Source organism: Cryptotermes secundus, unplaced genomic scaffold, assembly GCF_002891405.2.
Source record: "Cryptotermes secundus unplaced genomic scaffold, Csec_1.0 scaffold715, whole genome shotgun sequence".
Taxonomy (NCBI): Eukaryota; Metazoa; Arthropoda; class Insecta; order Blattodea; family Kalotermitidae; genus Cryptotermes; species Cryptotermes secundus.
In genome coordinates this window covers 101,677-129,446 of record NW_019724597.1, presented here as the reverse complement: position 1 = coordinate 129,446, position 27,770 = coordinate 101,677, and the positions used below count along the sequence as shown (strand labels likewise).

Below are 27,770 nucleotides of genomic sequence, written 5' to 3'. Positions count from 1 at the left end.
CACAAGCATCTTGCAGAAAATACACTATCAGCGGTTAGTTTATAGATCTTGAAGCTGGTACAAGTAGAGGTAAAGTAATTTATATGTTGTAAATACAGTCAGCTTTTCAGATCATGGAAGTTTCCTTTACAGGATAACTCCAAATAATTTATTTTTGAATGGTAATTTTCAGAACATTCCCCTGAACAGAACTGTACACCACGCTTCCTCCATGGTTTTGTGATATGCTACTTTGTAGCTCTCTTTGGTACTCACAACTATCCACATGTATTTGCAGGTTTGCTGAGTGAGACTTTCACTATTGCCTGTGTTATCCATGATTGTGAACATACTGAAGTTACAAATCACAGAAATATTTGTTACTGTATCACATTGTTATAGAGTGGGTTATATGAATTATGTGAAGTTTTGAGTGGTAGGAAGTGTCTAAGAAAATCCAGAAGAAAGTTTCCCAAGGTGCAAGCCCACCTTGTCGATAAAATTTCAGGCGATGTGTAGGATGGCTAAGGCCTGTGGATTGTATGTAGCAGATCTGATTCAGTACAGAATTCATGGGAAGGAAGGTGTCATAGTGTCAGAAGGAATTTACATGTCTAAATCAGTAGATGCATCATCAGTGAATATCAGATCTTTTTCAATGTTATGAAGCCCTATATTATATATATGTGTGTGTGTGTGTGTGTGTGTGTGTGCGTGCCTTTAAAAACAGATGATGAAATGATAATGAGCTAAAAAGTAAATTTGTCCATATGTTTAATTAATTAAGCCCTATGCTATGAAGATGAAGGGGGGGGGGATTGAAATATAACTTCACAATCTTGACCTTGGCACTAGATGGAGGTGAGTAGTCAGCTTAACACTGGCATTTCACCCCAGGGACAGGAGGATGGTGCGGCCTCAGAGCCAATCTGGATACTACTGAGAAGATAAAAATCTTACCCCTGCTTGGAATTGAACCCTGGCCATCCAAGCATGTTACCCATCGCTATACCAACTGGACTATCCTGACTCCATAACAAGTGATATGAGACTTGAGGCTCTCACATACATAAAGATTCATGGTGTTATCTTGGTTATGGCACTGTGTAGACTGGTGGGTGGATACCAGGGTTTCGGAGGAACAGATTGTCTCCGTCTTCAGGACAGGACGAAGGGAGCATGTTTTTCCAAAACAGTACTCACCTGCATTGTGTCAACTCAGAACACCACACCATAAAAGAATGGTTGACCTCTTGAAGAAAGTGTTTGTTTTGTAGTTAGGGATAATGTGAAGGTGAATGTCTGCTTTCAGATTCTTGAATGGGGTTTTATATTTGTTTACTGTGGACAAACAAGTGTTATTTGGCTATCTGAATTTGGTCCCATGATTAGTAGGAAATACATTCACACAGCATGTCTCTAATGTCTGCCATGGGCAGTCAGTTCCGAGCTTAGACTAAACATTTCTTGTGTGACTTGTTGTGTATTTTGGAACTGCATGCAAAGTGATTTCTGACCATCATTTCTCTAGGGTACGGGAAGGCGACAGTCACGTCGCTTAAGGAACTCGACAGCTACCAAGAAGCCTCGCCTAGCAGAACCAAGTACGAGTGAAGAGGAAGAGGAGGATGAAGGTTCTGATGAGTCAGAAGGCGAAAAGCCCCGTGCCAAAAAGTCGAAATCACCAGCAAAAGGTGGAAGAGGGAGACCCAAGAAGGTTCAGCAAGTTACTTCCACATCAGCCCCACCTGCCAAACCAAAGGGGAAACCCACTGACAGCATTGTCAGTTGTGAGGCTACGTCAACCACGGGTGCACCAACTCTTCCCACGCCAACTGAGAAAGAATTCACTGTGAGCATTGACAGGATTAGTATTTATTTACATTTTTTTTTTTGTGAAGCTGTGAATCGTTAGACCAACTTGATTTATGGGGATATTTTGTATTTGTTATTAGTCATGAAGAAGACCTAATTGTTAAAATTTGATCACTTAATGGAGTAATTTTTATCAGCAATGAAAGAAAAAAAGCCTTCTGTTCGAAGAGAGTACACCACTGATCTTGTTTAAATTCTGTGAGAATAAGGAGCTCAAATGTAAAGTGTGCAAGCATCCCCCATATTGAGAAACATCTGAGAAAACCTAAGGGAAGAATTTTCATGTAATCTGTGAATGTCACCTGTAAGTTTTCAGTTCATACCTGGCAAATGTTCTTTTGTCCTCACTTGTCTCATAGAAGATGCACTGTAAAAATAATTTTAATATTTTTATAACAGCTGTTTTGCTTCTTCTGTGAAAAATTAGAATACCATAGTGTAACTTCCAAAATTTGTCTGCTGTTCTGTTCATTATTTTTCACTGAGAAAGAAAATACCTGTTTGTTTTTATATATTGCTACTTTTATGAAAATTTTCATTTGAATGCATTACAGTGATATTGAAATAGGGCAGTAAGAATATTCTTTGAGACTTGATGTGATAGCTGCCAGCAGGTTTAGTTTAAATGGCCTCAGCTGGGGGTTACAGTCTTCTGGCATGTGTTGCTACACAGTGTGGTAAATATGAATAGTCACATAAAAATATTTCTGCCTTGAAGATGGAGGTATTGTGTTCCTCCAAAACATTGGCACCTGGCTGTAATTAATTTTCCCTGCATTGAGAGCCTCAGGTCCCAAGGACTGTTATGTTTGCATAATGGTCTGTTCTGACTGGAGTCCACTTTCATTGTACATGAAGTTTCAAGTAAGGTGTTTTCATGGATTTGACTACTGTTATCAAATGATGATTGTAATATTTTGGGGTAAAGCTGAAAATTGTATACATGAAGAATGCAGTCTTCTGGGATTTGGCACCGTGTATATGTGGTGTTAACCGACGTTTCGGAGGAACGTATCGCCCCCATCTTCAGGGTTGAAGAAAAAGTATAAGTACATCTGCAAGCGACAACACCGTGAGACACGATAAAGCAGTCTGCTTTATCGTGTCTCACGGTGTTGTCGCTTGCAGATTTACTTATACTTTTTCTTCAACCCTGAAGATGGGGGCGATACGTTCCTCCGAAACGTCGGTTAACACCACATATACACGGTGCCAAATCCCAGAAGACTGCATTCTTCATAGTCACCGCCGTGAAAGCCTCAAATCTTACAATTGTATACATGTTTCTTTCAGTCTGGGGCATTCGTGGTTCTGAAGACGGATTTCCAGAATGGAGGAGACCCTCCCATCTGGAAAATTGATGGAAAAGCTCTGCTGCAGAAGTATGTCCCATTTGAACAGGATGGGAAGACCCTTTACAAGAATACATCCACAGTGAGTATGCTGCAACTGACACCATCATTTGTCTATTCAGTAGTTTTGGGAGGAAGCATTTTCACCCATTAGAAAGAAATATATATCATGCGCTTAATGTGTAGTTATATTTTGGAATTCCAATGTACAAATTATATTTGATGTGTACAGAGTGTTGCTTAAGTCTTGGGTATGCACTGCCCACATTTTATTATGTGGAATGATAAGTTCATTCTTAGAGTGCAGCACTATAGTTATGAGGGTTGGAACTTTAATAGTGGCAACTATTTATTTACAACTGACCCAAAATAGGTTCATGTTTCAAAGTCTTACTGTCCTTCAGTGTAGTCACCAGCGTTGTGTAGAACCCGTTGCCAGGGATGTGGAAGTTTTAGGATACCTTTAGCAGCACCTGTTGTGTTGATAGTTTGAATGGAGCAGGCTTACTGCCTGAAGACTCTCTGGAACAGTTCTGAAGCGAGTGCCACGAAGTGGTTCCTTCATCTTAGGAATCAAGTCGAAGTCACAAGGGCTTGAGTCCGGGGAGTATGGTGGATGGTACAGCACTTCCCAGCCCCATCGATCGAACACATGAGCCACAGCTTGCGCTGCATGTGGCTGAACACTGTCCTGCAAAATGATGGGTGGGTTCTGCAGAAATTCTTACCGCTTCTTTCTCTAAGCTGGTCACAGGTTGTGTTCCAAAAATGAACAGTAATACTGCGCATTGATGGTCTGCTGTCAGGGAATGGTATGCGTTAGGATAACACCATCACACTTGTACATGAGAATCACCATAACTTTCACATCCTGAGGTTCTGATGAACTTCAGATTTTCGTGGTGACCCATAATGACGCCATTTGTTCGATTGGCGTTTCATTTGTGGCTCATATGATTTGGCCCATGTCTCAATCAGCGTAATGATACAGCGTAAGAAAGCCTCTCCTTCGCGCTCATAGCGCTCCAAGTGGTTATGAGCAGCATCGTATTTTAGCCATTTCTGTCAAATCATGTGGAACTCATCGTGATGCAATTTTTCTCATGCCCAGGCATTCCTTCAGAATGTGAAGCACAGTCATATGCGTTAATCCTGTCTCTCGGGCCAGCTCACGAATTGTATGGCGTTGATCACTCTCATCTAACACAGAAAGAGCATAGACTTCTTCTTCACTGACACTAGGATGACCTGCCTGACGCATGTCTGCCACATTTTGGCGTCCCTCATTGAAGGCTTTTACCGACCTTGCCACTCTTCTGTAAGGCAATGCAGATTCCCCGCAAGCCTCTTGAAGACCTTGATGACACTGTTGTGCTGTACAGCCTCTGGCACATTCAATCTTTATCCAACTCTGATGTTCCTGTTTCGAAAACATGGTGACAACACTACATTAGACCGCCAGCTAACATGAGGCTCTGTTCTTCTTGTCACTGCGCATGCGCGTGATGTGGGAAGGGAGAGTCCATTTGCTCTGAGGTAAGGTAGGTATGTAACTAACGTGTGGTATAAGTGACATTATTTGGTTCTGTTGCATGACATCTCTACAGCAGTGTTGCCACTATTAAAGTTCCAACCCTCGTATTTCTGTTATAATGAGTGTTAGATATATAATGATTCAGGGTGTGTGTGCATGCGTGTGGAAGAGAGAGAGGTACTAAACAAGTACCATCTTTTGTGGTAGCAGTTTCATGTACTTCAAATAGGGGTTCTCCAGATAGCCTGCTGCAGTGCTGCTTTCAAGACAATACAGAAAACATTGGCAGTCAGGTGTAAAAATAGACACAATGCAAGCCTTAATTACATACCTTAAATGTAGGCATTGTGTTCCACATTTAATAGGGAAGCAGAAATGTTCGTATAAATATATGGTTGCAGCTGCTTTGTCAGTGAGATGGCAACTGCAAGGTTGCACAAGTAAAGTAATCATTGTCTACAGACCTGTCATGTCATGTGGTGTTTAGACTACCATTGCCCAGGTTGAAGGATAGAACAAAATGAATCATTTGTGAGGCCACTATGATCACTGGGCCTTCACTTGACTTCTATTTGTGGGGCCATCTTAAGAGTGTCATTTACTGCCAATGATCCAGCATGCATGACAAGCTGTGGAATGCCATTAAGTGGCTAGAATGATAGACCAGGAATTCTCAGCTGAACAGGTCTGATTTATGCATTGACTATAATGGTGAACCATTTCAGCATCTTTTGTAGGCCGTTAGTAAGCGGCCAGACACTTCAGTTTGCAGCTAATGAATTCTTTAGGCACAAAAACTTTATTTGTATATTTTTCTTGTACTTCCTGTTGTCATATCATGCTAACAGAGTGGTTGAGACCATATATTTATGACAGTTCCTGCCTTGCTTCTGCTTGCCTGTAAGCATAGAACATGATGCTTATACTTGTATGTAATTAGATCTTGTCCTACACACACACACACACACACACACACCTGTGTGCAGGCATGCATGACTGGGGATTCACAGTTTTCTACTGTGCAGACGAGTAGGAATTTTAGTACAAAACCGTGGTGTTAAGTAGCAATCAAGAGTCAGGAACCATGATTCTTCAGGCATCTTAGAAAGTGGAGAATTTGTAGAAACTGATTCAAATAGGAATGAATTATTGGCTGTGGATGAAAGCAATGACAGTAATTATGATTTCAGTCTGAGTTTTATTCTTATTCGTAGAGTAAAGTATGATTTTCTCTGAAATTAGATACAAACGATATATATTTTTGTTTTCTGTGGCAGAGGTTGACCTCTTTTGTGTACATTTGTTGCAGTACTCTGGCTGGTCTGCAAACAACAAAGAGATGTACTATCCAGCACCTATTGTTTTTAAAATGCAAAATCGGAAAGAGACTATTGTTGAGTTCCTAAGGGATGCGATCAAAGAGTGAGTATGTATGTACCTATGTACCATATTTTACCATTATACTGTGCTGTCTGTGTACTCTTCATAAAATGCATAAAGAAAATTATTTGAACAGTTTATCTTTTGAGCTCGATTCATCACTGGTGTTCGTTTGTGGCATATCATCAGAAGTTGTATGCTGAAATGAGTTATGTGTTTTGATACTTTGAAAAGAAATTGAAACCAAGGCTGGATATTCATGCCATTAACATACCTGCCATGTGTAAGAACATGACATGTTTCCAGTTTTTCAAGTATGAAGCGATCGCATTGTAGTAAAAATGACTGTGCATTCATGCAGCAGTGTAACACATTCTGGTTTTTAGTCTGAAAAGACATACTTTCCACTGGATCTTGCTGGAGGCACTAATGGATGTTGTGTTGGCATATTCACTGTGTGTATCTGTGTACCAAACTTTTGAATCACTTTTTAAATAGGGCACAGTTTATTACAGTGTCTCTTCTTGATAAAGGACTATAGTGAAATGCACTTGCTTCACATTTTCTTCTTTTAAAATGCTGATAATTATTAAGGTGCTAAAAGAGCTCAGAAGAGTTCACACAACATTCTCAGTTTTTTGAAATTTTGAGATTGGCAGGTATGGATTGGCATTAATGCATGTGTTTTTAAGTGTGAATGTTGAAGTTTGTACAGAAATTAATAGGTTGACCAATTCATTGTGGTAAGGGATCAGCAGATGATAGAAGTTTAAATATTAGATCAGGTATACTGTTTTATGGTGTAGTTCTTCAAAGGCAGGAATGTTTAATTTATCAGTCCATATGAAGTGTTAACAGTGTTTAATTCTATGTTGTATTAAGTCTTCTGCAAATTGAGGAGTTAGATTGGTTTGAAAAACTTTGTAATCAAGAACAGAATCAGAAACCCTAGAACTACTGAAGAGAGTGAAGAGATTAAATTGTTTGTGTATATGATAAGAGTCTGTGGGAATTGTGATTAAAAATTTGTGATGCTGCTGCTGTTGGTAGGCTTTAATTTTTTTTCACCTTTGGCATTGATTTGTCATTGATGCAAAACAAATGTCACTTATTAAATAGTACTACATAAGAATCAACTAGAGGTTCAGGAAATGGTATCCATTATAATGGATACCATTATAATTATTCCCTAAGAAATTCTTTGGTTTTCCCATCGTTCTCATTTTTAACTTCACTCCAAACAGCTGCAAATAATTTGTGCAAAAATTAAAGAGGAAATACACTTGGTAGGAAAAAAAAAATATAAAACCCCTGCCATGTGTTGTATAGAGACCACTAGAAGAGCAGGCACGGAGTGTTAAGAACAAACATATAATGCTGAGAACACAAGAAATTTGTAAATTGTTGGAATGCTTCAACAGTTAATTTTTCCCACACAGGCATGCTGTTGTAACCCTGACACCTTATACCTATTTACTGTCATGTTGTGATTTTGTGTTGTGTGTTATATCCTTGCTTTTTACATTTTCTGGCATATTGGAATAATGTGTTTTTTTTTTATTTTTAATACCAAGGCATTTATCATGATCATATTTTTCACACAAATTAATTTGTAGCTGATATGAGCAAGGTTGGAATGAAGAGGGTGGAAAGTGGTTATGTGTTCAGTTGTTGCTATAGGTTTCACTGTAGAAATGCCTTCTTTTCTTCATTATTATCTTCCTCAGTGTATTAGTGTGATAGTTGAAAAGAGGGCTGTGTAGATTGCTCATGGTATTCAAATGACCTGTAGCTGCTTGTCTGCTTGTCACATTTATCTGTGCTCATATTTTGACATTACTTAGTGGTAGGATTCACTTTGAGCTGCCTTCTTTAAGGACAGGTTGCTGAAACAGACGATCTTGTTCTCATTAGGTTGTCTTGAAGTGGAAGTATTTTGACATGAAAGGTGGAGTAGGTGCTGATGAGACTTACCTTTGTTGTATTTCATGCTTTTGTTGATGGACTCATTCAACGTCCCTTGCCACTGATGTCCAGCAAAGTCAGATAACATTCATTTAGTATAATGGAAGCAGATTAGTTCTGTATTCTGCAGGTTTGAGAGATCTGAGATTTTAGCATTAAACATTTCTCAGGTAATTGGCTGATTTTGGCTGGATAATTAATGTTATATTTAGTTCTTAATTACATCAGTTACATTTAACAGTGATGAGTATCATGTTTCAGTAAGGTAGCATTTAGTTAGTAATATTTTCTAGAATGTGCTATAGATATGTGTGTGAAATAGAAATAAATTTACATAAATTTACTTTTTCAGTTTGTGTGTGAAGAAAAATAGCATTTTCACAGGAAGTGCTTTTGCATTATATGTTGGTATTTATTAGTTTGGTTAAATTTGGTTAAATATTGGAAGGGAGGCAATTGGAAGTTCTTGTTCTGATATTATTAAATATTTTTTTTTGACTTTAGGGTCATATGCTACATATATAACTAATTATGTTGGGACTTTGCATTTAATGTATTTAATTCTTACTGAACCAAGAAATATGCAGTGGTGCAGTAGGAGCCGATACAAACTGCTTATAAAATTCACTGTCAAAATTAATGGTGCGTTGTCTTCTGGGTTGGAACACTGTTGTCTGGTAGATGCATACCAGTATTCCAGAGGAATGTACTGCCTCCTCCATCAGGGTAGAAGAGAAAGCAGCCCTATTGTGGCCTCTGATTGGACACTTCTATCTATCTTTCATGATGGGTTTCATCCCACTTTTTATATAATCTGCCAGTTGTCAAAACTTTTCTCACTTCTACTCTGAAGATGGAGATAGTGTGTTCCCTTGAAATGTTGGCACCCACCAATCGGACAACACAACATTGTGATGTAAAAGACTACAATATGAATCTTCACTCCTGTGAAAGTCTGAAGTCTTATATCCACTGGATTACATGTTGCTCATCATTGCTATAGTTGTAGCATCTGCCAAATAGGTCGTGAGTCACTGTATTCAGAATTTTCTGCAGTATCAGAGACCTCTCATCATGCAGTGAATCTGCAGTGTGGCTAGGCATTTCCATCTCATACAGCAAAGCTCAGGAGGCTTATTGGATGTACTGTGGTCCCAAAATGGGGAACTGAACATTTCTGGTTTGTAACAATAACATCACTGACATTTTTTGCTTTTTTCATGTGTGTCATTCTGTGTAATTCATCATAAGTAAAGAGGGATGGATCATGTATTTGTGAAGCAATTGCTATCACTGATTTTTACTTTCATGGACATCAGGGAATTGCATTTGATGGATATTTTGGTTATGAATGCATAATACTATTAGGTAGTAATTATTTGATTCCCACTCCCCCCACAGAGATGACAGTGAATGATGAGGTGTGGAAGAAAATGTAAAGAAAGAAGAGGAAAATCAGTGGGAAATTTTTATAACAAAAATATATTATAATGTTGGTGGTCAACGAAGAAGGTTTGAACATATGATCAGACATTATATTAGTTGATTATGACCTTGCTCCATGTTCCTTTGTTCTGCCTTATATCATTGCCCTTGTCCTTTCCCCAATCCATTTCTGGCAGCAAACTGTGTGTGTCTATATACACACACATCTGGTCTCTTAAGCCTGTATTCAGTACAACAGTTTTATTCAAAGAGAAAATAATTTTGGGTGAATGTGAGGCAGAATCAGTAAGAATTTCCATCTTCTAATTTAATTTTGCCCTGAAACAAATTGTAGCTGTAATTCTTGTTGTGAGCTATTTCCTTACCTTCTGAACAAGTAAAATGTATATAATAATTACTTTGACAGGAGGCATGTGTTTAGCAGCCCAACACTGAGGTCTACTGCATACTTTTGAATTTGGGTGTCATGTTGTGAGCAGACCTCTCTTTTCACAAAATAATCTGTGTTGTTTGCCCCCTCCTCCCCATATTTTATCTTCCCAGACCTCATCTTTCACACAAGTAGCAGAATTCTGAATTTTGATTCATTAATCTTGAGCTGCCACTTTGTTATTTCATATGTTTGTGAGTAGCAAAATTGTAGAGTATCTTAAAGAAGAAAACGTTTTAAAGTGGTTATGCTGTGGGGGGAGAGGTGGGACTCTGATAGATTTTATTGTATGAGAATGAATTTAACATTATGCTCACAAATTATTCTTTCAGATTCCAGTTTTTTGTGAGATGTGACATTCATATGTATATACATGCTTGGTAACAAATCACATTGTGGGCTGAAAGCAAAAGAAACTTTGTATGTCTGCCAGTTCATTCTGTTGAGGCAATGCCATCCTAATTCTCTTATCCTTCCGAATCTCTTAATGAGCAAGTGAGGCAGTGTGTTATTCTTTCCAGTGCCTCATCACTGTGAACCATAATGGCACGGTATCGAAACAAGTTTGGTCGAGTCTAATTGGCACTTTTACTTTTGTTTGGATAGAAAACTAATGCTGAATTTTACATCTCCATTTAGGAAAGAACTTTGCACACAAATATGCATTGGAGTTACTCTGTACAGTTTATTTATAAATGTTCCTTTATTTTGTCATTTGCTACAACCATCAATTGTTAGACAGTTAATTTGAGTATTATAATGCAAGTAAAAATAGTATTGCAGATTCGATAGTTGTAGTGTGCATTGTAGCAGTGAATGAAGGAGCATTCCAAATTACATTCTGTATTACCTGTGTTTTAATTTGCTGTGGTTGTGAATGTGCACTACACATATGAAAAAATTGCTGCAAGAGTTCATCTGTCCGATGGATCGAGTTCCGTCGCTTCAGTTTCTGACTAGTTAGTATACTTATTACTGTACTGTATCATCAGTGTTTCTTGGAATTATTAGTTGCTTAGTTAGATGTAGTGTCTGTTGAATAAGTACAAGAAGAAAAGTAGTCTCATATTTGTTTGTATAATTTCTATCCCCTAAAATGGTGAAAGTTTTGCCATTTTTGACTTTCTCACTAAATTTAATTTCTTGGTTAGGGCATAGCTTACTGGAGTATAGTGAAGTGATTGTCATACTGGGGAGAGCTGTCTTTACAGCACGTTGAGGAAAAAAAATCAGATCAGAACTGTATTTAGAATTTAGAATGCATTTGCTAACAGTTCTGTAGAAGTTACTATACATGTAGAACAAAATAAACACAGATCATGCAACTCTCCAGTATGGCATCTTAAATATACAATTACCATTTTGTATACTGTCAGTGCTCTGTAATGTGAAGTAGATACCCACTGTTCGTACAAGGGAAGGACTGGTTTTAAAGGAGTGTCAGTCATGTGGAAAAGTTATCATTCCTGTCTCTGTTGCAGTAGTGTTGCACAATGAATTGAGCACTGCACTTGCGAGATAAGTCTGGTCACAGAATTTTCATGTAATGTTTGGGTATAAATTTTATAAATTACTCTGGAATTTTGTCATTACACAAACTCTGCTGTTGCAGAGGGAATTGATACAAATATGTTTTCAGTTACATCCTTAATTAAATGCCCAATATATTTTGAATTAATTTAACCTAAGGGAAATGTTGGTAAATTGAAATACTCTTGAAGATTATGTAACATCTTTTTCTTTAATTTCTTGTGCAAATTTAACTTGGCTACAGGAAGTTGAATGTTTTATTTCATAATGTATTATGCACTTTCAGTAATACATTACATTTAAAACAATTTTCTTTGTGCTTGTGTTGCATATTTTGTACTTACCCTGACTCCTTGAGACAGATAGCTGAAGATGTAAATTAATTTTATGTCTTTCAACCTTCACTCCCATTCCACATTGTTTAATAGTTTATTTAGTTTCAGATGTTAACTGACTGTTAATAACCAAACAGAAGTACCACATTTCAAAGAAGTTCTGAACATCTTGCTTAGATTATGCTAGTATTTTGTCATCTTGGTCTTTCCTAGCCCAAAGAATGCATTTTATTTCTCAGTATCCACCAATGAGGACCAACAGGTAAGATAACAGAAACAGGACAGACTGGCTGTAATTTTAATGTATTTTCATAGGAGGGAGCTTGATAACTGAAAATTGACTTTGATGTCTATTGATGAAATATTCTATATTTAGCTAAACGGTGATCCAAGAAGGAACTATGTATTTGCACTGCTGTCTTCTTTTATACCACATATATTTTGTTCATCAATAGTGGTTTCATTTTCTGATGATGATGATGATGATGACGACGACAGAAAATCTGGAACATCTGCAGAGGACAGCAGCAAGATCAGTCACCAGTATCATTTCTTATATTTATTATTTTTAGTGGGGTGAGCTAGTTAGGCTGATGTATTTAAACAAAACATATGGTAAATTCCATATAGGTAAACATTTGTCTGATAATTTTTCCTATTCAGGATGGTCTAAAACAAGGAACTGCTTTATTGCCACTGCTTTTCAAATTTACTTTAGAATATGCCATTAGGAAGATCCAGGAAAACCAGGTGGAACTGAAATGAAATGGAACACATCAGCTGTTTGTCTATGCTGACAATGTGAATCTACTGGTTGATAATATAGATACCATAAACAAAAACAAACTGGAAGTAAACACATAGAAAACTAAGTATATGTTGCTGTCTTGTCACCAGAATGCAGGGCAAAATCATGACATGAAGATAGGTTTTGAAAATCTGGCAGTTCAGATATTTGGGAACGACTATAAGAAATGATGCCGGAAGCAGCGTCATCAGAAGTGACTTGAATCACAGAGCAAATGATGCTCGAGATGGTTCAAGTTCGTATAGCAACAGGCGCGACCAGAGTGGTTTGAATGGCTGTTGTACTACGATGTGGAAACCAAATGGAAAAACTACCACACTATCACTTTTCCTGGATAGTCTCTTTACAAAAACAGATACCGTGTATGCGAGATGTTTTCTCTGGAGAAAAAACAAACCGGAGGGCCGGATAGAAATGACCAGAAGACATAAGAAGATGCTGGATGACTTTATTTGAAGGAGAAAGCTTGAGATCGCATTAAGTGGAGGAACTGTTTTAGAAGAGACTGTGCCCTATCGTCTGACAGATTACTGATGAATGAATGAATAAGAAACTGAAACTTCATTCAGGAGGAAATTAAGAGGAGACTGAACTTGGGTATGCTTGCTACCACTTAGTCCAGAACCTTTTGTCTTCTCGTCTGCTATGTAAAAAAAATTAGAATATACAAAACTATAATTTTGCCTGTGGTTCCGTGTGGGTGTGAAACTTTGTCTCTGACATAAGACTGAAGGTGTTTGTGAACAGGGTGTTGAGAATATTTGGACCGAAGAGAGATGTCAGGAAGTGACAGGAGGTTGGAGAAAAATTGGCAGGACATGTAGCATGAATGGGAGGAGAAGAGGAATGCATATAGGATATTGGTGGGAAAGCCAGAAGGGAAGAGCCACTAGGTAGACCAAGAAATAGGTGGGTGGACAATATTAAAATGGATCTTAGAGATAGGATGGGATGGTATGGATCTGGCTGAGGATAACGACCAGTGGAGGACTCTTGTGAACACAGTAATGAACCTTCTGGTTCCATAAAATTCTGGGAAGTTTTTGAGTATCTGAACAGTATCTTCTGAAGAAGGGCTCAGCTCCGTGAGTGAGTGAGTGAGTGGGGTGAGACTGATTCCACTTGGTACTGTGGCCACAATTGGCCTATTGCAGCAGCCCCAGATGATAGATGATGGTGATTGTGGAGCAGTTGGTGGAATGAAGACTGGCAGGGGAAACCGAAGTACTAGGAGAAAACTTGCCCCAATGCCACTGCGGTGGGAAGCCAGCATCTCACTGCCTGAGCTATGGCATGGCCTTCAGTCACCAGTAACAAACTAAGGGATGCACCTGCTCGGCTGGCACAAGCATTGCTGTGAAGCCATACTCAAAATGAGTAAACACATGGTTGACATTTTCATGTCTTAAGTAAAGACTGAATTGGCAGATCAGTTTGAAGACAGTATGTGAGGGTTTCATGCCATTGGTGATTCATATTATGGTCTTCAGAAATAAGTTACAAAAATTCCAAACAGGATCAAAATGCAAGTGCTGCTTTTGCAGTTTTGGGGGCAAGAACAGGATTCCTGTTCAAAGTTTTAATGTTAGATTGTAAGAATGGTGGAAAACATGAGCAGGTCTAATTAGATATCTCTATATGCTGTTGTTTAGACACACTGAGAATATGTTAAAATCATTTTATAAGCCAACAAGCAGAAGTACCTTTTTGCCTGGGATGTGATTGTTTCCTTGTCAGTATCACAATATACAAGTATAGTAGCTAAAACTTTATTTAGAATATGCCATTAGGAAGGTCCAGAAAAACCAGCTAGGACTGAAATTAAATGGGACACATCAGCTACTAGTCTGTGTTGATGATTTGAATCTAGTGGGTGATAACAGATACCATAAAGAAAAAACAAACTTTAAATTGACACTAGTAAGAAGGTTGGTCTAAAAGTAAACACAAGAGAAAACTAAGTATACGAGGGTGGACCCAAAAATAACCGGAAACGACCTGTTGTGCACGCATGCTTTGTAGTTACGAGTTGTGCTGCTAGGTGGTGTTAGCTGGGGGTCTCCCGCGACTGTTAGTGAGCTGGCATCAGTCTGAGTTAAGTGGTTTGTCTGTGGTGCTCTGTTGTGTGCGTTCCTGTTTCAACCCTTTGGTGATTAGTGAGATGGCCGACCAGAAGGAACAATTCTTTTAAGAAATTCTGGATCGTTCTGCACTTCACTCTTCAAGTCGCGGCAAACATTCACATGGTTTTCTCTTTGGTCATCTCCGAGCAAGCGAGGAACAAATTTTGCAGACACCCGTCTCGTGTGCAAACCTTCGGTTAAAATTCGCTGGACCGTGCTCCATGAGATGTTCGTTTCCTCAGAAAGTTGGTCAATGGTCTTTCGACGATCTTCATCAATTGCACGTTTGATTTTGGCAATGTTTTCGTCATTTCTTCCTGTCGAAGGACGCCCGGGGCGTGGCATGTCTTCTGTTGACATGTTGCCAGATTTGAAATGGGAAAACCACTCGTAGACCTGTGATTTCCCCAAAGCATCATCATTAAAGGCTTGCCGAAGCATCCCAACAGTCTCGGCTGCAGTTTTCCTTAACAGAAAGCAAAATTTCACGCACACTCTTTGTTCCTTCTGGTCGGCCATCTCACTAATCGCCAAAGGGTTGAAACAGGAACGCACACAACAGAGCACCACAGACAAACCACTTAACTCAGACTGACGCCAGCTCACTAACAGTCGCGGGAGACCCCCAGCTAACACCACCTAGCAGCACAACTCGTAACTACAAAGCATCGTGCGCAACAGGTCGTTTCCGGTTATTTTTGGGTCCCCCTTCGTATGTTGCTGTATCATCATCAGAATGCAGGACAAAATCCTGACATAAAGATTGGTAACAGAGATGTTTTCAAAGTGTGGCACAGTTCAGATATTTGGAAACAACTGTAACAAATCAAAACTTGATTCAGGAGGAAATTAAGAGGAGACTGAATTCAGGCAATGCTTGCAACCATTCAGTCTAGAACCTTCTGTCTTTTCATCTGCTGTTAAAGGACATAAAAATTAGAATACACAAGACTATAATTTTGCCTGTGGTTCTGTATGGGTGTGAAACTTGGTCTCTCTGACATTACAGGAGAAACAAACATAGAGTGAGGGTGTTGAGAATATTCGGACTGAAGGGAGGTGAGGTGACAGAAGGTTGAAGAAAACCGAGGAGCTTCATAACTTATATTCATCATCAAATTAGAACGATTAAGTCAAGGAGGATGAGATGGGCAGGGCATGTAGCATGAATGGGGGAGAAGAGGAATGCATATAGAATAATGGTGGGAAAATTGGAAGGAAAGAGACCACTAGGGAGACCAAGACACAGGTGGGTGGACAGTATTAAAATGGATCTTAGAGAGAGAGAGATAGGTCGGAGTGGTATGGACTGGATCAATCTGGCTTGGGATAGGGACCAGTGGAGGGCTCTTGTGAACATGGTAATCAACCCTCAGGTTCCATAAAATTCTGGGAAGTTCTTGAGTAGCTGCATTGGCGGCTTCTCAAGAAGGACTCGGCTCCGTGAAGTTAGTCTTAGTTAGCTAAAGGGCTGCACCACAGCTTAAGTGGTTATTCACTGGCTTCCCAACACGGCGGCCCAGGTTCGATCCCAGGTTTGGTCAAGTGGGATTTGTGGTGGACAGAGTGGTGCTGGGGCGGGTTTTCTCCGAGAACTTCGGTTTCCCCTGCCAATCTTCATTCCACCAAATTCTCCATCATAATTACCCGGGGCAGGCTACAATAGGCCAATCAGTGGCCGCCATGCCAAGTAGACCCAGTTGGACTCCACTAAGTGAATTAAAAAAAATTAGTCAGCTAAAACCTTATACATTATGTGCCAAAATTACAGTACTGAAATGAAAACATGTCCCGTTGATACCACTGTCTATTCATGTGAAGGCCCCTCGCATGACAGAACCTTCTCAAATGCTGAAGAAATGTCCGATCACCATGTCCCTGTAGTGTTCTTGGGTGATGGTAAGAGCATCCTCAATTAAATAGGGGCCTAATATATCATGTGCTGAGATGGCACACCATATCGTCACACATGTACTATGTAGCGTTTCTGGACATCTGGCTGCTCAAAATCGAGGAAGTGAGTTGTCTGGCGACCACTTCCATATGAGCGGAAATAATACTCAACTATGAATACTTTTCCTCCATTGAGAGGCCCATTTCCAACAACTGCACAACACAACTTCCTTTTCACTACTGGGAACACATGCGGCTGGAGCTGTGCCCCATCGACAAACGCATAATGCGCAAGTTTCATTACTGCACATTTTGGCGCATACTGTAGGAGGAGGAAGACTCATTGGCAAATTAAAATTTACTTGTATAATTGAAAACAGTTGGGATTTAACAGCTGTGGCAACCATAGATATTATGACGAATACAGACTAAATTTCATAATATCTTTTGGTGTTCTCTATTAAGTTCATGGCAGGGAACAGGAAAGTTGCTTTCTTATAAATAGACATGAACAAATGATCTACTCTAAAGCAGGACAAATGGCAAAATGTGTAATACAGTGGAATAACACACAGTACACTCCAAATGCATTCTCTAATTGTTTGCATATCTCTCTGGTCTTGATGTTGGAGACAAATCTAACCTTGCAAAGATGTTTATAACATGAGGCCTGTTTCAGAAATACAAACTGAATTAATGTCTCAGATAAACTGCACTGCACAGGGATGCCTGTGATAGTCATGTTCTGACATGTTTACCGTGCATTGCCTTGCCTCTGTCATTCATGGTCTTCAATTAGTGTGCTTATGTGATGTGTTCATTTAGTAATATCCTGAAACACAGAAAAGTGTGTATGCATTAACTGTGAGACCAAAAGGGTCACACCCAGAACATAATGCTTGAGCATGTCCATTTTAAAGGTGGACAGACATCTGTTGAAAGCAGCAGGCATCATGGGCATTCTTCTTTCAGTAAAAATAGTGAATGACTACCGCAAAAACATAACATAACATGGAATGTCAGAATAATGGCTGAAGCTGTAGGACATGTCAGGCCAATAACCAAAGATTTGGAAATGAGGCATGTCTTAGCTAAGTTTATTCTCTAACTGTTGACACAGGAGCAGAAAGAAAAATGCTTGTGTATGGCTTCTGAAACTGTTGGAAAGTTCTTTGTAACAGCTGATGAAACATGGGTCAATAGTCATGACCCTGAAACTGACTGAAATGAGTCAGGAAAGATTCAAGTTATTATACTCAACCACCAGACCTGACAGAAAACCTTGTTTCTGTTGTACTTACCTCGATAACGTGACTCTTTTTCAAGACGTGCTTCTTCTAAGTATTTATTCTGAGCGGCAACAACAGTTGAGCTGTCCCCTTGGCATGCAGCATATACATCTAGCATTGTGTGGTTCAGAGTGATGAAGGAACTACCCCACTTGAACTTGCTCAAGTATAACTCAGCTTCTTGTTTAAAACCTGATTTTCAATTAAAATCTTTAGATATCCCAACCTCTAATGCTGTACAAAACATGACACAATATATTACAGAACAGCAAATGCATCTAGGTAAATTTCCTGTTTCGGATATAAGGCTTCAAATAAACCAGGAACCCTCCTGGGCCCCAGTTGGTAGCAAGTGACCCCTTAAAGAGCATAAAGAATAACAAGGTAATGCTCTTAATAAATTACTGAAAATATTAGTCTAAAAATAAATGTAAAAAGGTCGAAATACACGTTAATGCTCCAGAATGGAAAGCCGGAACAACACCCAGAGCAAAATTCTTGAGAAGCTACTTGTCTCAGATATTCAAGAAATGCCTCACCTCTTACAGAACAAGTTTCATTACTGTGTTCACAACAGCCAAACTCTGAGCCAGATGAATCCATCCATATTCTCATGCCCTGTATAAGATCTATTTTAATATACTCCCATCTATGTGTAGGGCTTTGAAGAAATCTCTTTCCTTCAAATTTCTGAACCAAAATTGTGTAGGCTTTTCTGGTAACTACTTGTAGTACAGACCCTGCCTGTCTCATCATCCTTGATTTGATCATTCTTTTGTAGACAGGCAGGAAGACAAAAAGATTAAGAACTTACTGGTAACAGACATTCCCTGGATTTAATTTGTTCTTAATTTCTTTGTGAATGGCAATTTCCACAAAATTACGACATAAGCAGTATATGAAACATTATGGTTTGAGATCCATAAACTAATTAATTATATTTGGAATAAGGAAGAAATGCCTGATCAGTGGAAGGAGTCTATTAATTGTATCAATTTACAAGAAGGATGATAAAACTGACTAGTAATTATCATGGGATATCACTATTATCAACTTCATACAAAATTTTATCCAATATACTCTCAAGGTTAAGTTGATATGTAGATGAAATGATTGAGGATCATCAGTGTGGATTTTGGCATAACAGATCAACTATAGATCAGATATCTTTCATTTGTCAGATACTGGAAAAAAATGGGAGTACAATGAGGCAGTACATCAGCTATTTATATGATTCGGNAAATTTCATAATATCTTTTGGTGTTCTCTATTAAGTTCATGGCAGGGAACAGGAAAGTTGCTTTCTTATAAATAGACATGAACAAATGATCTACTCTAAAGCAGGACAAATGGCAAAATGTGTAATACAGTGGAATAACACACAGTACACTCCAAATGCATTCTCTAATTGTTTGCATATCTCTCTGGTCTTGATGTTGGAGACAAATCTAACCTTGCAAAGATGTTTATAACATGAGGCCTGTTTCAGAAATACAAACTGAATTAATGTCTCAGATAAACTGCACTGCACAGGGATGCCTGTGATAGTCATGTTCTGACATGTTTACCGTGCATTGCCTTGCCTCTGTCATTCATGGTCTTCAATTAGTGTGCTTATGTGATGTGTTCATTTAGTAATATCCTGAAACACAGAAAAGTGTGTATGCATTAACTGTGAGACCAAAAGGGTCACACCCAGAACATAATGCTTGAGCATGTCCATTTTAAAGGTGGACAGACATCTGTTGAAAGCAGCAGGCATCATGGGCATTCTTCTTTCAGTAAAAATAGTGAATGACTACCGCAAAAACATAACATAACATGGAATGTCAGAATAATGGCTGAAGCTGTAGGACATGTCAGGCCAATAACCAAAGATTTGGAAATGAGGCATGTCTTAGCTAAGTTTATTCTCTAACTGTTGACACAGGAGCAGAAAGAAAAATGCTTGTGTATGGCTTCTGAAACTGTTGGAAAGTTCTTTGTAACAGCTGATGAAACATGGGTCAATAGTCATGACCCTGAAACTGACTGAAATGAGTCAGGAAAGATTCAAGTTATTATACTCAACCACCAGACCTGACAGAAAACCTTGTTTCTGTTGTACTTACCTCGATAACGTGACTCTTTTTCAAGACGTGCTTCTTCTAAGTATTTATTCTGAGCGGCAACAACAGTCGAGCTGTCCCCTTGGCATGCAGCATATACATCTAGCATTGTGTGGTTCAGAGTGATGAAGGAACTACCCCACTTGAACTTGCTCAAGTATAACTCAGCTTCTTGTTTAAAACCTGATTTTCAATTAAAATCTTTAGATATCCCAACCTCTAATGCTGTACAAAACATGACACAATATATTACAGAACAGCAAATGCATCTAGGTAAATTTCCTGTTTCGGATATAAGGCTTCAAATAAACCAGGAACCCTCCTGGGCCCCAGTTGGTAGCAAGTGACCCCTTAAAGAGCATAAAGAATAACAAGGTAATGCTCTTAATAAATTACTGAAAATATTAGTCTAAAAATAAATGTAAAAAGGTCGAAATACACGTTAATGCTCCAGAATGGAAAGCCGGAACAACACCCAGAGCAAAATTCTTGAGAAGCTACTTGTCTCAGATATTCAAGAAATGCCTCACCTCTTACAGAACAAGTTTCATTACTGTGTTCACAACAGCCAAACTCTGAGCCAGATGAATCCATCCATATTCTCATGCCCTGTATAAGATCTATTTTAATATACTCCCATCTATGTGTAGGGCTTTGAAGAAATCTCTTTCCTTCAAATTTCTGAACCAAAATTGTGTAGGCTTTTCTGGTAACTACTTGTAGTACAGACCCTGCCTGTCTCATCATCCTTGATTTGATCATTCTTTTGTGGACAGGCAGGAAGACAAAAAGATTAAGAACTTACTGGTAACAGACATTCCCTGGATTTAATTTGTTCTTAATTTCTTTGTGAATGGCAATTTCCACAAAATTACGACATAAGCAGTATATGAAACATTATGGTTTGAGATCCATAAACTAATTAATTATATTTGGAATAAGGAAGAAATGCCTGATCAGTGGAAGGAGTCTATTAATTGTATCAATTTACAAGAAGGATGATAAAACTGACTAGTAATTATCATGGGATATCACTATTATCAACTTCATACAAAATTTTATCCAATATACTCTCAAGGTTAAGTTGATATGTAGATGAAATGATTGAGGATCATCAGTGTGGATTTTGGCATAACAGATCAACTATAGATCAGATATCTTTCATTTGTCAGATACTGGAAAAAAATGGGAGTACAATGAGGCAGTACATCAGCTATTTATATGATTCGGTTAGAAGGGGAATATTGTACAGTATTCTGATAGAGTTTGGGGTACTCATGAAACTAGTTAGGCCAATTAAAATGTGGTTAAATAAAGTATAGTAAAGTCCATATATGTAAAACTTTCTCTGATGCATTTCCTCTACAAAACAAAGAGATGCTTTATCACCATTGCTCTTCAACTTTGCTTTACAATGCCATTTGGACAGTCCAGGAACATTAGATGGGACTGAAATTAAATGGGACATATCAACTGTTGGTTTATGCTGATGTGAATCTACTGGGAGATAACAGATACCATAAAAAAGTGCAGAAACTTTGAATGATACTAGTAAGGATGTTGATCTAGAAGTAAACAGAGAGAAAACTAAGTGTCTGTTGCCGCCTTGCCACCAGAATACTGAGCAAAATGATGGCGACATAAAAGATACCCAACACATCCTTTGAAAATGTGGCGCAGTTCAAATATTTGGGAATGACAGTAACATTTCAGGACAAAATTAAGAGGAGACTGAACTCAGATAATGCCCTCTACCATTCAGCCCAGAACCTTTTGTTTTCTTGTCTGCTGTCTAAAAACATATACAGATTAGAACATACAAAATTATAATTTTGCCTGCAGTTATGTATGGGTAAAACTTGGTCTTTGACATTAAGGGAGGAACATATACTGAGGGTGTTTGAGAACAGGGACCTGAGGAGAATATTTGGACCAAAGTGGGATGAGGTGACAGGAGGTTGGACAAAACTGCATAATAAGGAGCTTCATAATTTATATCCTTCGCCAATATAATTAGAATGATCAAGTCAAGGAGGATGAGATGAGCAGAGCATACAGTACGAATGGGGCAGAAAAGGAATTCATATATGATTTTGGTGGGAAAGCCAGGAGGAAAGAGACCACTAGGAAGACCAGGACATATATAGGTGGGTAGATAATATTAAAATGGAATCTTAGAAAGAGAGGAGGGGGTGGGGCTGGATTGATCTGCCTCAAGACAGGGGCCAGTGGAGGGCTCTTATGAACACAGTAATGAACCTTTTGGTTCCATAAAATGTTGGGAAATTCTTGAATAGCTGCACAACTGGCAGCTTCTGAAGAAGGGCTCATCTCCACGGAGTTATAGTTACTATACAACTGTCACTAAATTTGTAGGATCTGGTGAATTTGAAATTTCAGAATGACAGTAACAAATAAAGCAGCTGTGTGATGTAATTGCAAGTGGAAAAACTCAGAAAGTGCAGTCTGTCCTTCAGTTCAGAATCTCTATTAACTTACTGGCTTCTTTCTGAGAAACTACAGATTAAACTCTATATACAGTACATCAATCTCTCACTAACCAAATGGTTTAAAGTTCTGAAAAAAAAAAAAGAAAAAGCTCATTAAGGGAGATCAGGGTATTATGGGAGGTTAAGGGAACCATGGCTGCAGCTTGAAGTCATCAAAACCTAACTGCCTTCACTAAACAGAAAATTTGTTTTGAAATAAATTAGAGATAAAATATAAAGTGTCAGAGAAAGGCGCACTGCAGTGGTAATTTTGACACTAAAAAACTGGTTGGGGATGCCAACAACCGTGCCACCAGCAAATGTGGATCGCTTGGTGTCAAAGATGCAATTTTAATTGTGTGCATAAACGAAATACAACATTTGGCCAACCTGCATACAGATGGAAAATTGTGTATACTTTAAATCTGCACTCAGCAAGGGAATGATGTACTGATAGTTATGGTTTGTGTATGGAACCAACCCTTTCACTGTGGAGAACTACTGAGAATGTCTGGACCCAAGAAATGTGATCATGGTAATCAAGATGTACAAGCAGTTCGATTGATCTTGTAGGGGTGAGTAAATGAAAAAAATCAATATGTACAGCATGCATCAGGCAAAAAGTATGTACAGAACATGTACTGAAGAATATAATGGAAAGAGTCTGCTTGTGCTATGAGGAATGGATGTTGGAAAAACTGATAGCAGTTCAGTGGTTTGGGGTTCCAAAATTTCTTCAACAGCTGCGTATGTATCGACTTCTCAGGGAAGTGAGTTGGTTACTTACATTTTGAAGCCCGAACTTAATCTAAATAGTATTTATAATTCAGTCCCTACCTCACAAAAATCACAGTCTATATTACAAACAACCTGTTGTTCAGGTAATTAACTGTTATTTATTCTGAGAAACAAATGTATTCTCAGTCAAATGCCAGAACTTCTTAATGTTATAGTGGGTGTTGCATATAGTAACTGTTGTGCTTTAAGTGTGTACCTGTGATGTGAAGAGCAGCTGCCAGGGCCTCCACACATGACAGCTGACATGGTCTTCCATAATTAATTGGGTTGGCAGCAACAAGAAATGGTAAAAGGCGGCAGTGTGTTGATTTCATTTGTGTAAAGGGTGTCTCATCAATTTTTGCCCATGAACAGTCCACTACTGCTAGACCATGTGCAGATATGATGGTCCGATCACTGGGAGAGATACACTGCAACATATGTACAACATGTAGCAGAGCCATACTTGGCACTGACCTTAATATAGTTGTGTTGTGACGGTTTTAATAAAGAAATTTTATGTACAACTTAGTGCAATACTGCAAAGTGAAAATGGCCTTTGCTCCATCTAGCTTGAGACTGTGTCGGAAAAGGGGAATTAACTCAAAATCCATTCATGCTGTGGCCATATGAATTAATTTCTGTCATGTTATGAAAGTCTTACATTTACAGAGAGTGAACACATTCATGATATTCAAAAGAAACCAAGTCATATACCTTTTCTCCCACTGGGGTCAGTACAACACCACCAAATCTTTGACCTAGCCTCAGAGGCCTGATAAGTCCATGACGGGAAAGCTTGCGTCCAGAACATTTCTTTGGGTCACACTGACCTACATCCCACATAGCAACAGGAAATGGTGCTCTTGTAATAGATAATGCTGATTCTTCTGAATCACCTGAAATATTATAATTATTAATGCATAAGCAACTCACAGATGGCCAAGAGTACAGCATCAGGCAGACTGGAAATCTTTTAACAGCTGATGTGGCACTAATACGTAAATGTATTGATTTTGGTTCTGTAAAACTGATTTGCAAGAATTGCTGCTAGAAGAATATTAGGAAAACAATGCAAAACTTATAACAAAAATTTTTACTTACTGTTGGACCATATTTCATACTACAGAACACTAAAAAATAACAAGAAGTGTAGACATAGCATAACAATTCAGACAGATTCATTCACTTTTGTTTATTATTTTGAAAACTGTAAGAGAAAGTGTGTTTGGCAAGAAATGCACGTTTCATGTTTTTCTACAGCTTTTGTTCAAAACACTTTTCACTTTGATATCATTTACAGAGATGTGGTCAGAAATGCATGTAGATGTACATGTAAAATGTTTATTTTTGTCCATTTCTAGCCAAATTTGGACTGTTTCAGTAATTTTTAGTAAAATTCCCTAATATATTTCATGAACTGTTTAGCTAGCTATTCTCAAGTTGTTACAAATGGACAGACAGGCATGGCAAAACTAAGTAACACATCTTTGCAACTTTACATTGTGAATCTGGCATAAATACTTACTTTTATGATAAGAGCCAAAGAATGTAATTTAAATGTTAGGGACCCTGTAAGTTCAAGGTGGCAGGGTTAAGCATTTTCTTAGCATTGGTTAAAAATAAACTTACTCCATTATAAAAATTAAAATATAACAATTCTAGCTCGAATATTCAAGCTCTCAGGTGACATGTCACATTGCTCCCTAAAGGCTGATTAACCTGAGTAGCCTACATGCAAACCACCATTCTCCTTCTCTGAAGAGCATACCTGTGATATCTATGATCACTTTTGTGAATGGCATCGCTGCCTTCATAGGGCTATTTGTCTCAAGCAGGCATTCAAAAGTTGGGGATGGGGGGAGACACAACAAGGTGATCCCATTAGCCTATATTCCTTGTTAAAAAAAATACAAGGAGGTCTGAGAAGAACCGATCACCTACTATCTTTTCATACAACATGGACCACATAGAAAACATAAAAATTATGGATACATAAACAGCAAGGTGATCACATAATTATACTTTTATTTTTAAAAATAGAGAATGTATGTTAAGAAGGTGGCTTATAAGATCACTTTGCTTTCTGCGCCCCCCCCCCAAAAAAAAACCCCGCCAGAAAGGTAGAAGAGTGGAATCACTGCTACGCAACAGCTCAGTAAACACATTCCCATGGCAATGAATACACATGCAGCAGTAGAAGAACTGTTGGTTGCTTTTTTTCTGTGCAGTCTGTGTCATAAAATACTCCAATATGTTGTGAAAGGAAAGAAGGCTAATGAGTTATGGAATAAATAATAATAATAATTATTCTGCCTACCTAATTTGTATCCCAGATTTTTCTCAGATCTGGTATCCACTGGGCATGGGTGTGTTTCTAAAAGTTTCAAAACTGGTTTGCATGTGCATTTATTAGTCACCAATTTTCTATTAACTTAGATTCAAGAATGGAAAAAGAGCTTATAATCTCTTTTGGTTTGTGTGTGCACATATGTGCTTGCCAAGATAGCTTTCAGGGCACTTTTTCATCTGTTATGAATTCTCTGGTACCAGCACATCCTTGCCCTTGGGTAATAAAAATTCTCATTCAGCAGTTTAACATTGCTATTTATGAAGATGCTGGATGTTAGTTAACGTGTGTTCTAACTTGAAAATGACTGAGGTCACAATATTATACTAGAATAATATAGCTCTATCCTGGCAATTTCTGGAGGGAGCAGTGAAATCCATAATTATTTCTGTGGTTATGTGAGTCTATGGCCCCTGATACATTCATGGACCCTCCACATGAGACATGCCTGAAGGTGTTTGCTGACAAGATGCTTTAATGTTATAGTAATATTATTAGTGAGAAGAATGGAGAGCCTATATGAGGCACCAGATCTCATCATTGTTTTTCCACCTTAGATGACACACAGTTTTTGAGACTTTGAAATCTGTCCTAAAAAAATAGAGATGCGTAGATAGCATCAACTGTATGGCCTTGTATGGCCACCACATAATATAGTTAATCTCTTTCTTGTGACCAAGTAGCACATCAAAATTTGGATACTTGGACACATTCTTTGGAAGGTATATTTCCATCATTCTCCAACCGCCCACTAGTTTCAAGAACATTTGGGCCCACAACATGAACAATTTTTGTTGCATTAAGATGTGTTCTGTGTTCAGTCACCTATTCAGAAGAAATATCATGGGTTAGTCCTTCATTCAGTATGGTCTTTCATTACATATTGCATAACCATGCAAATTATAACAAAACTGCAAAGCGTATACTACGTAATGTACCACATGAAAGCCACCAATGGCATTGTTTGAATTCGCTTAGTGGGGGGTGGAGTCCAATTGGAATCACTTGGCACGACAGGCAGTGATTGGCCTATTGTAGCCTGTCCCGGGTCATTATGATGGAGAAATTGGTGGAATGAATATTGGCAGGAGAAACCATTGTACTTGGAGAAAACGCGCCCCTAAGCCACTTTGTCCACCACAAATCCCACTTGACCTGACCCGGGATCAAACCTGGGCCGCCATTGTGGGAAGCCAGCGACTAACCGCTTGAGCTATGGCGCGGCCTTTATTAAATATACTTAGACATGGGAATAATGAAATGAAAATTTGGCGGACATTTCCTGATGACTTCTGTGGGAGTCTGCAATATAAAATTTTAAGAGTCTGTGGCTAGGTTTATACATAAATCCAAGGTGGAGTCCATTTATGGCCCTATATAAACCTGAATTTATACATCGATATGGCTCAGAACCCAAAATGCCCAAAAGGTTTTGGTGTAGTTTCCCAAATCGAAATTCAGCGAAATCTATGAAATGGCTTATGGCATACATTGGAACAAATCGAATTTTAGGCTTTAGACCGACAGACAATACTTCCACATTATGCATTTGCTTTTGCTATGTATTTAACGCCTAATCAATCCCCTCTTCGGTTCAAGTAGGTTACATAAACAACGTTACTGCACAGTTGTTTTATATGAACCCCCATTTTCACTATTTCTTTCTATGCAGAACTCATCGAAAACGCCAGTTTCCCAAAGATAATTAATACTTCACCAAATGCAACACTGAGATGTTGGTACGCCTGAACGAAAATGGTGGGTTTGTTTTTGTGAAATCATAATGGAAAGAAAATCTCCGTTTAAATGTGTTGAGGGGAATGAACTGAACGCAGTATAAGGTAAAATATGGTAGTATCCTACCAGCGTCTGAGTTTGATTCCTGATGTTCCAACTTTGAGACGAGGTCGGTAACGTGATGGCATTCACTATTGTGTATCCTTTCCTTCGAAACTGTTTTTTTTCTCTTCAGTTTGTCGTGTTTTCCCCTTTGTCGCATAGATTTTTCCATATTCACGGTTTATTTTCATTGGATTAATAACTTTTCAGGACAGCATTGATGTTCAACACCCTTACACAATTTGTACGGCTGTGACCTCTGTGACGT

General features: G+C 38.5%; 3 protein-coding genes and 1 long non-coding RNA gene across 9 annotated transcripts in view; 2 read left to right on the top strand and 2 right to left on the bottom strand.

The window, feature by feature from the left end:
• Window positions 1–11,799, top strand: part of LOC111862405 (glutamine and serine-rich protein 1) — a 20,107-nt gene extending 8,308 nt beyond the window's left edge. For 2 of the 4 annotated variants that reach the window (XM_023847766.1, XM_023847767.2), the window contains exons 3-6: window positions 1,511–1,831; window positions 3,148–3,288; window positions 6,050–6,162; window positions 9,487–11,799. In XM_023847766.1, the coding sequence (XP_023703534.1) occupies window positions 1,511–1,831; window positions 3,148–3,288; window positions 6,050–6,162; window positions 9,487–9,502 (591 nt within the window). In that variant the 3' untranslated portion in view covers window positions 9,503–11,799. Of the gene's footprint in view, window positions 1–1,510; window positions 1,832–3,147; window positions 3,289–6,049; window positions 6,171–9,486 lie in introns of all 4 variants that reach the window. The other 2 variants (XM_023847770.1, XM_023847768.1) reach the window with 2 other exon arrangements.
• On the bottom strand, window positions 7,670–27,770 carry LOC111862403 (ribosome biogenesis protein TSR3 homolog). 2 transcript variants are annotated; one of them, XM_023847764.1, is made up of 5 exons: window positions 27,527–27,769; window positions 24,031–24,212; window positions 23,531–23,744; window positions 20,051–20,230; window positions 19,204–19,581 (listed from the first exon to the last, which is right to left on the bottom strand). In XM_023847764.1, exons 1-5 carry the CDS (start codon window positions 27,672–27,674, stop codon window positions 19,571–19,573), a joined length of 735 nt encoding a protein of 244 aa, XP_023703532.1. In that variant the 5' UTR covers window positions 27,675–27,769; the 3' UTR covers window positions 19,204–19,570. The 2 variants fall into 2 exon arrangements, with proteins under 2 accessions (XP_023703533.1, XP_023703532.1); XM_023847765.2 differs by lacking the exons at window positions 19,204–19,581; window positions 20,051–20,230 and adding an exon at window positions 7,670–12,338 and having other exon boundaries at window positions 27,527–27,770.
• LOC111862406 lies at window positions 17,037–18,927 on the bottom strand. Its single transcript, XR_002842426.2, has 2 exons — window positions 17,952–18,927; window positions 17,037–17,482 (listed from the first exon to the last, which is right to left on the bottom strand). It is a non-coding gene; the product is annotated as an uncharacterized LOC111862406 (long non-coding RNA).
• LOC111862402 (protein SMG8) overlaps window positions 27,414–27,770 on the top strand; it is a 71,165-nt gene continuing 70,808 nt past the window's right edge. For both annotated transcript variants that reach the window (XM_023847762.2, XM_023847756.2), the window contains exon 1: window positions 27,414–27,504. The gene's annotated coding sequence lies outside the window, so the exon portion shown is untranslated. The remainder of the gene's footprint in view (window positions 27,505–27,770) is intronic.

Excerpts from the sequence above, each read along its gene's own strand:
- LOC111862403 (XM_023847764.1), bottom strand. The coding sequence starts at position 27,674 with ATGGAAAAATCTATGCGACAAAGGGGAAAACACGACAAACTGAAGAGA. Across the intron at positions 24,213-27,526 it reads GGAATCAAACTCAGACGCTG|GTGATTCAGAAGAATCAGCA; the intron begins GTAGGATACTAC and ends ATAATATTTCAG. Across the intron at positions 23,745-24,030 it reads TGACCCCAGTGGGAGAAAAG|TGTATCTCTCCCAGTGATCG; the intron begins GTATATGACTTG and ends CATATGTTGCAG.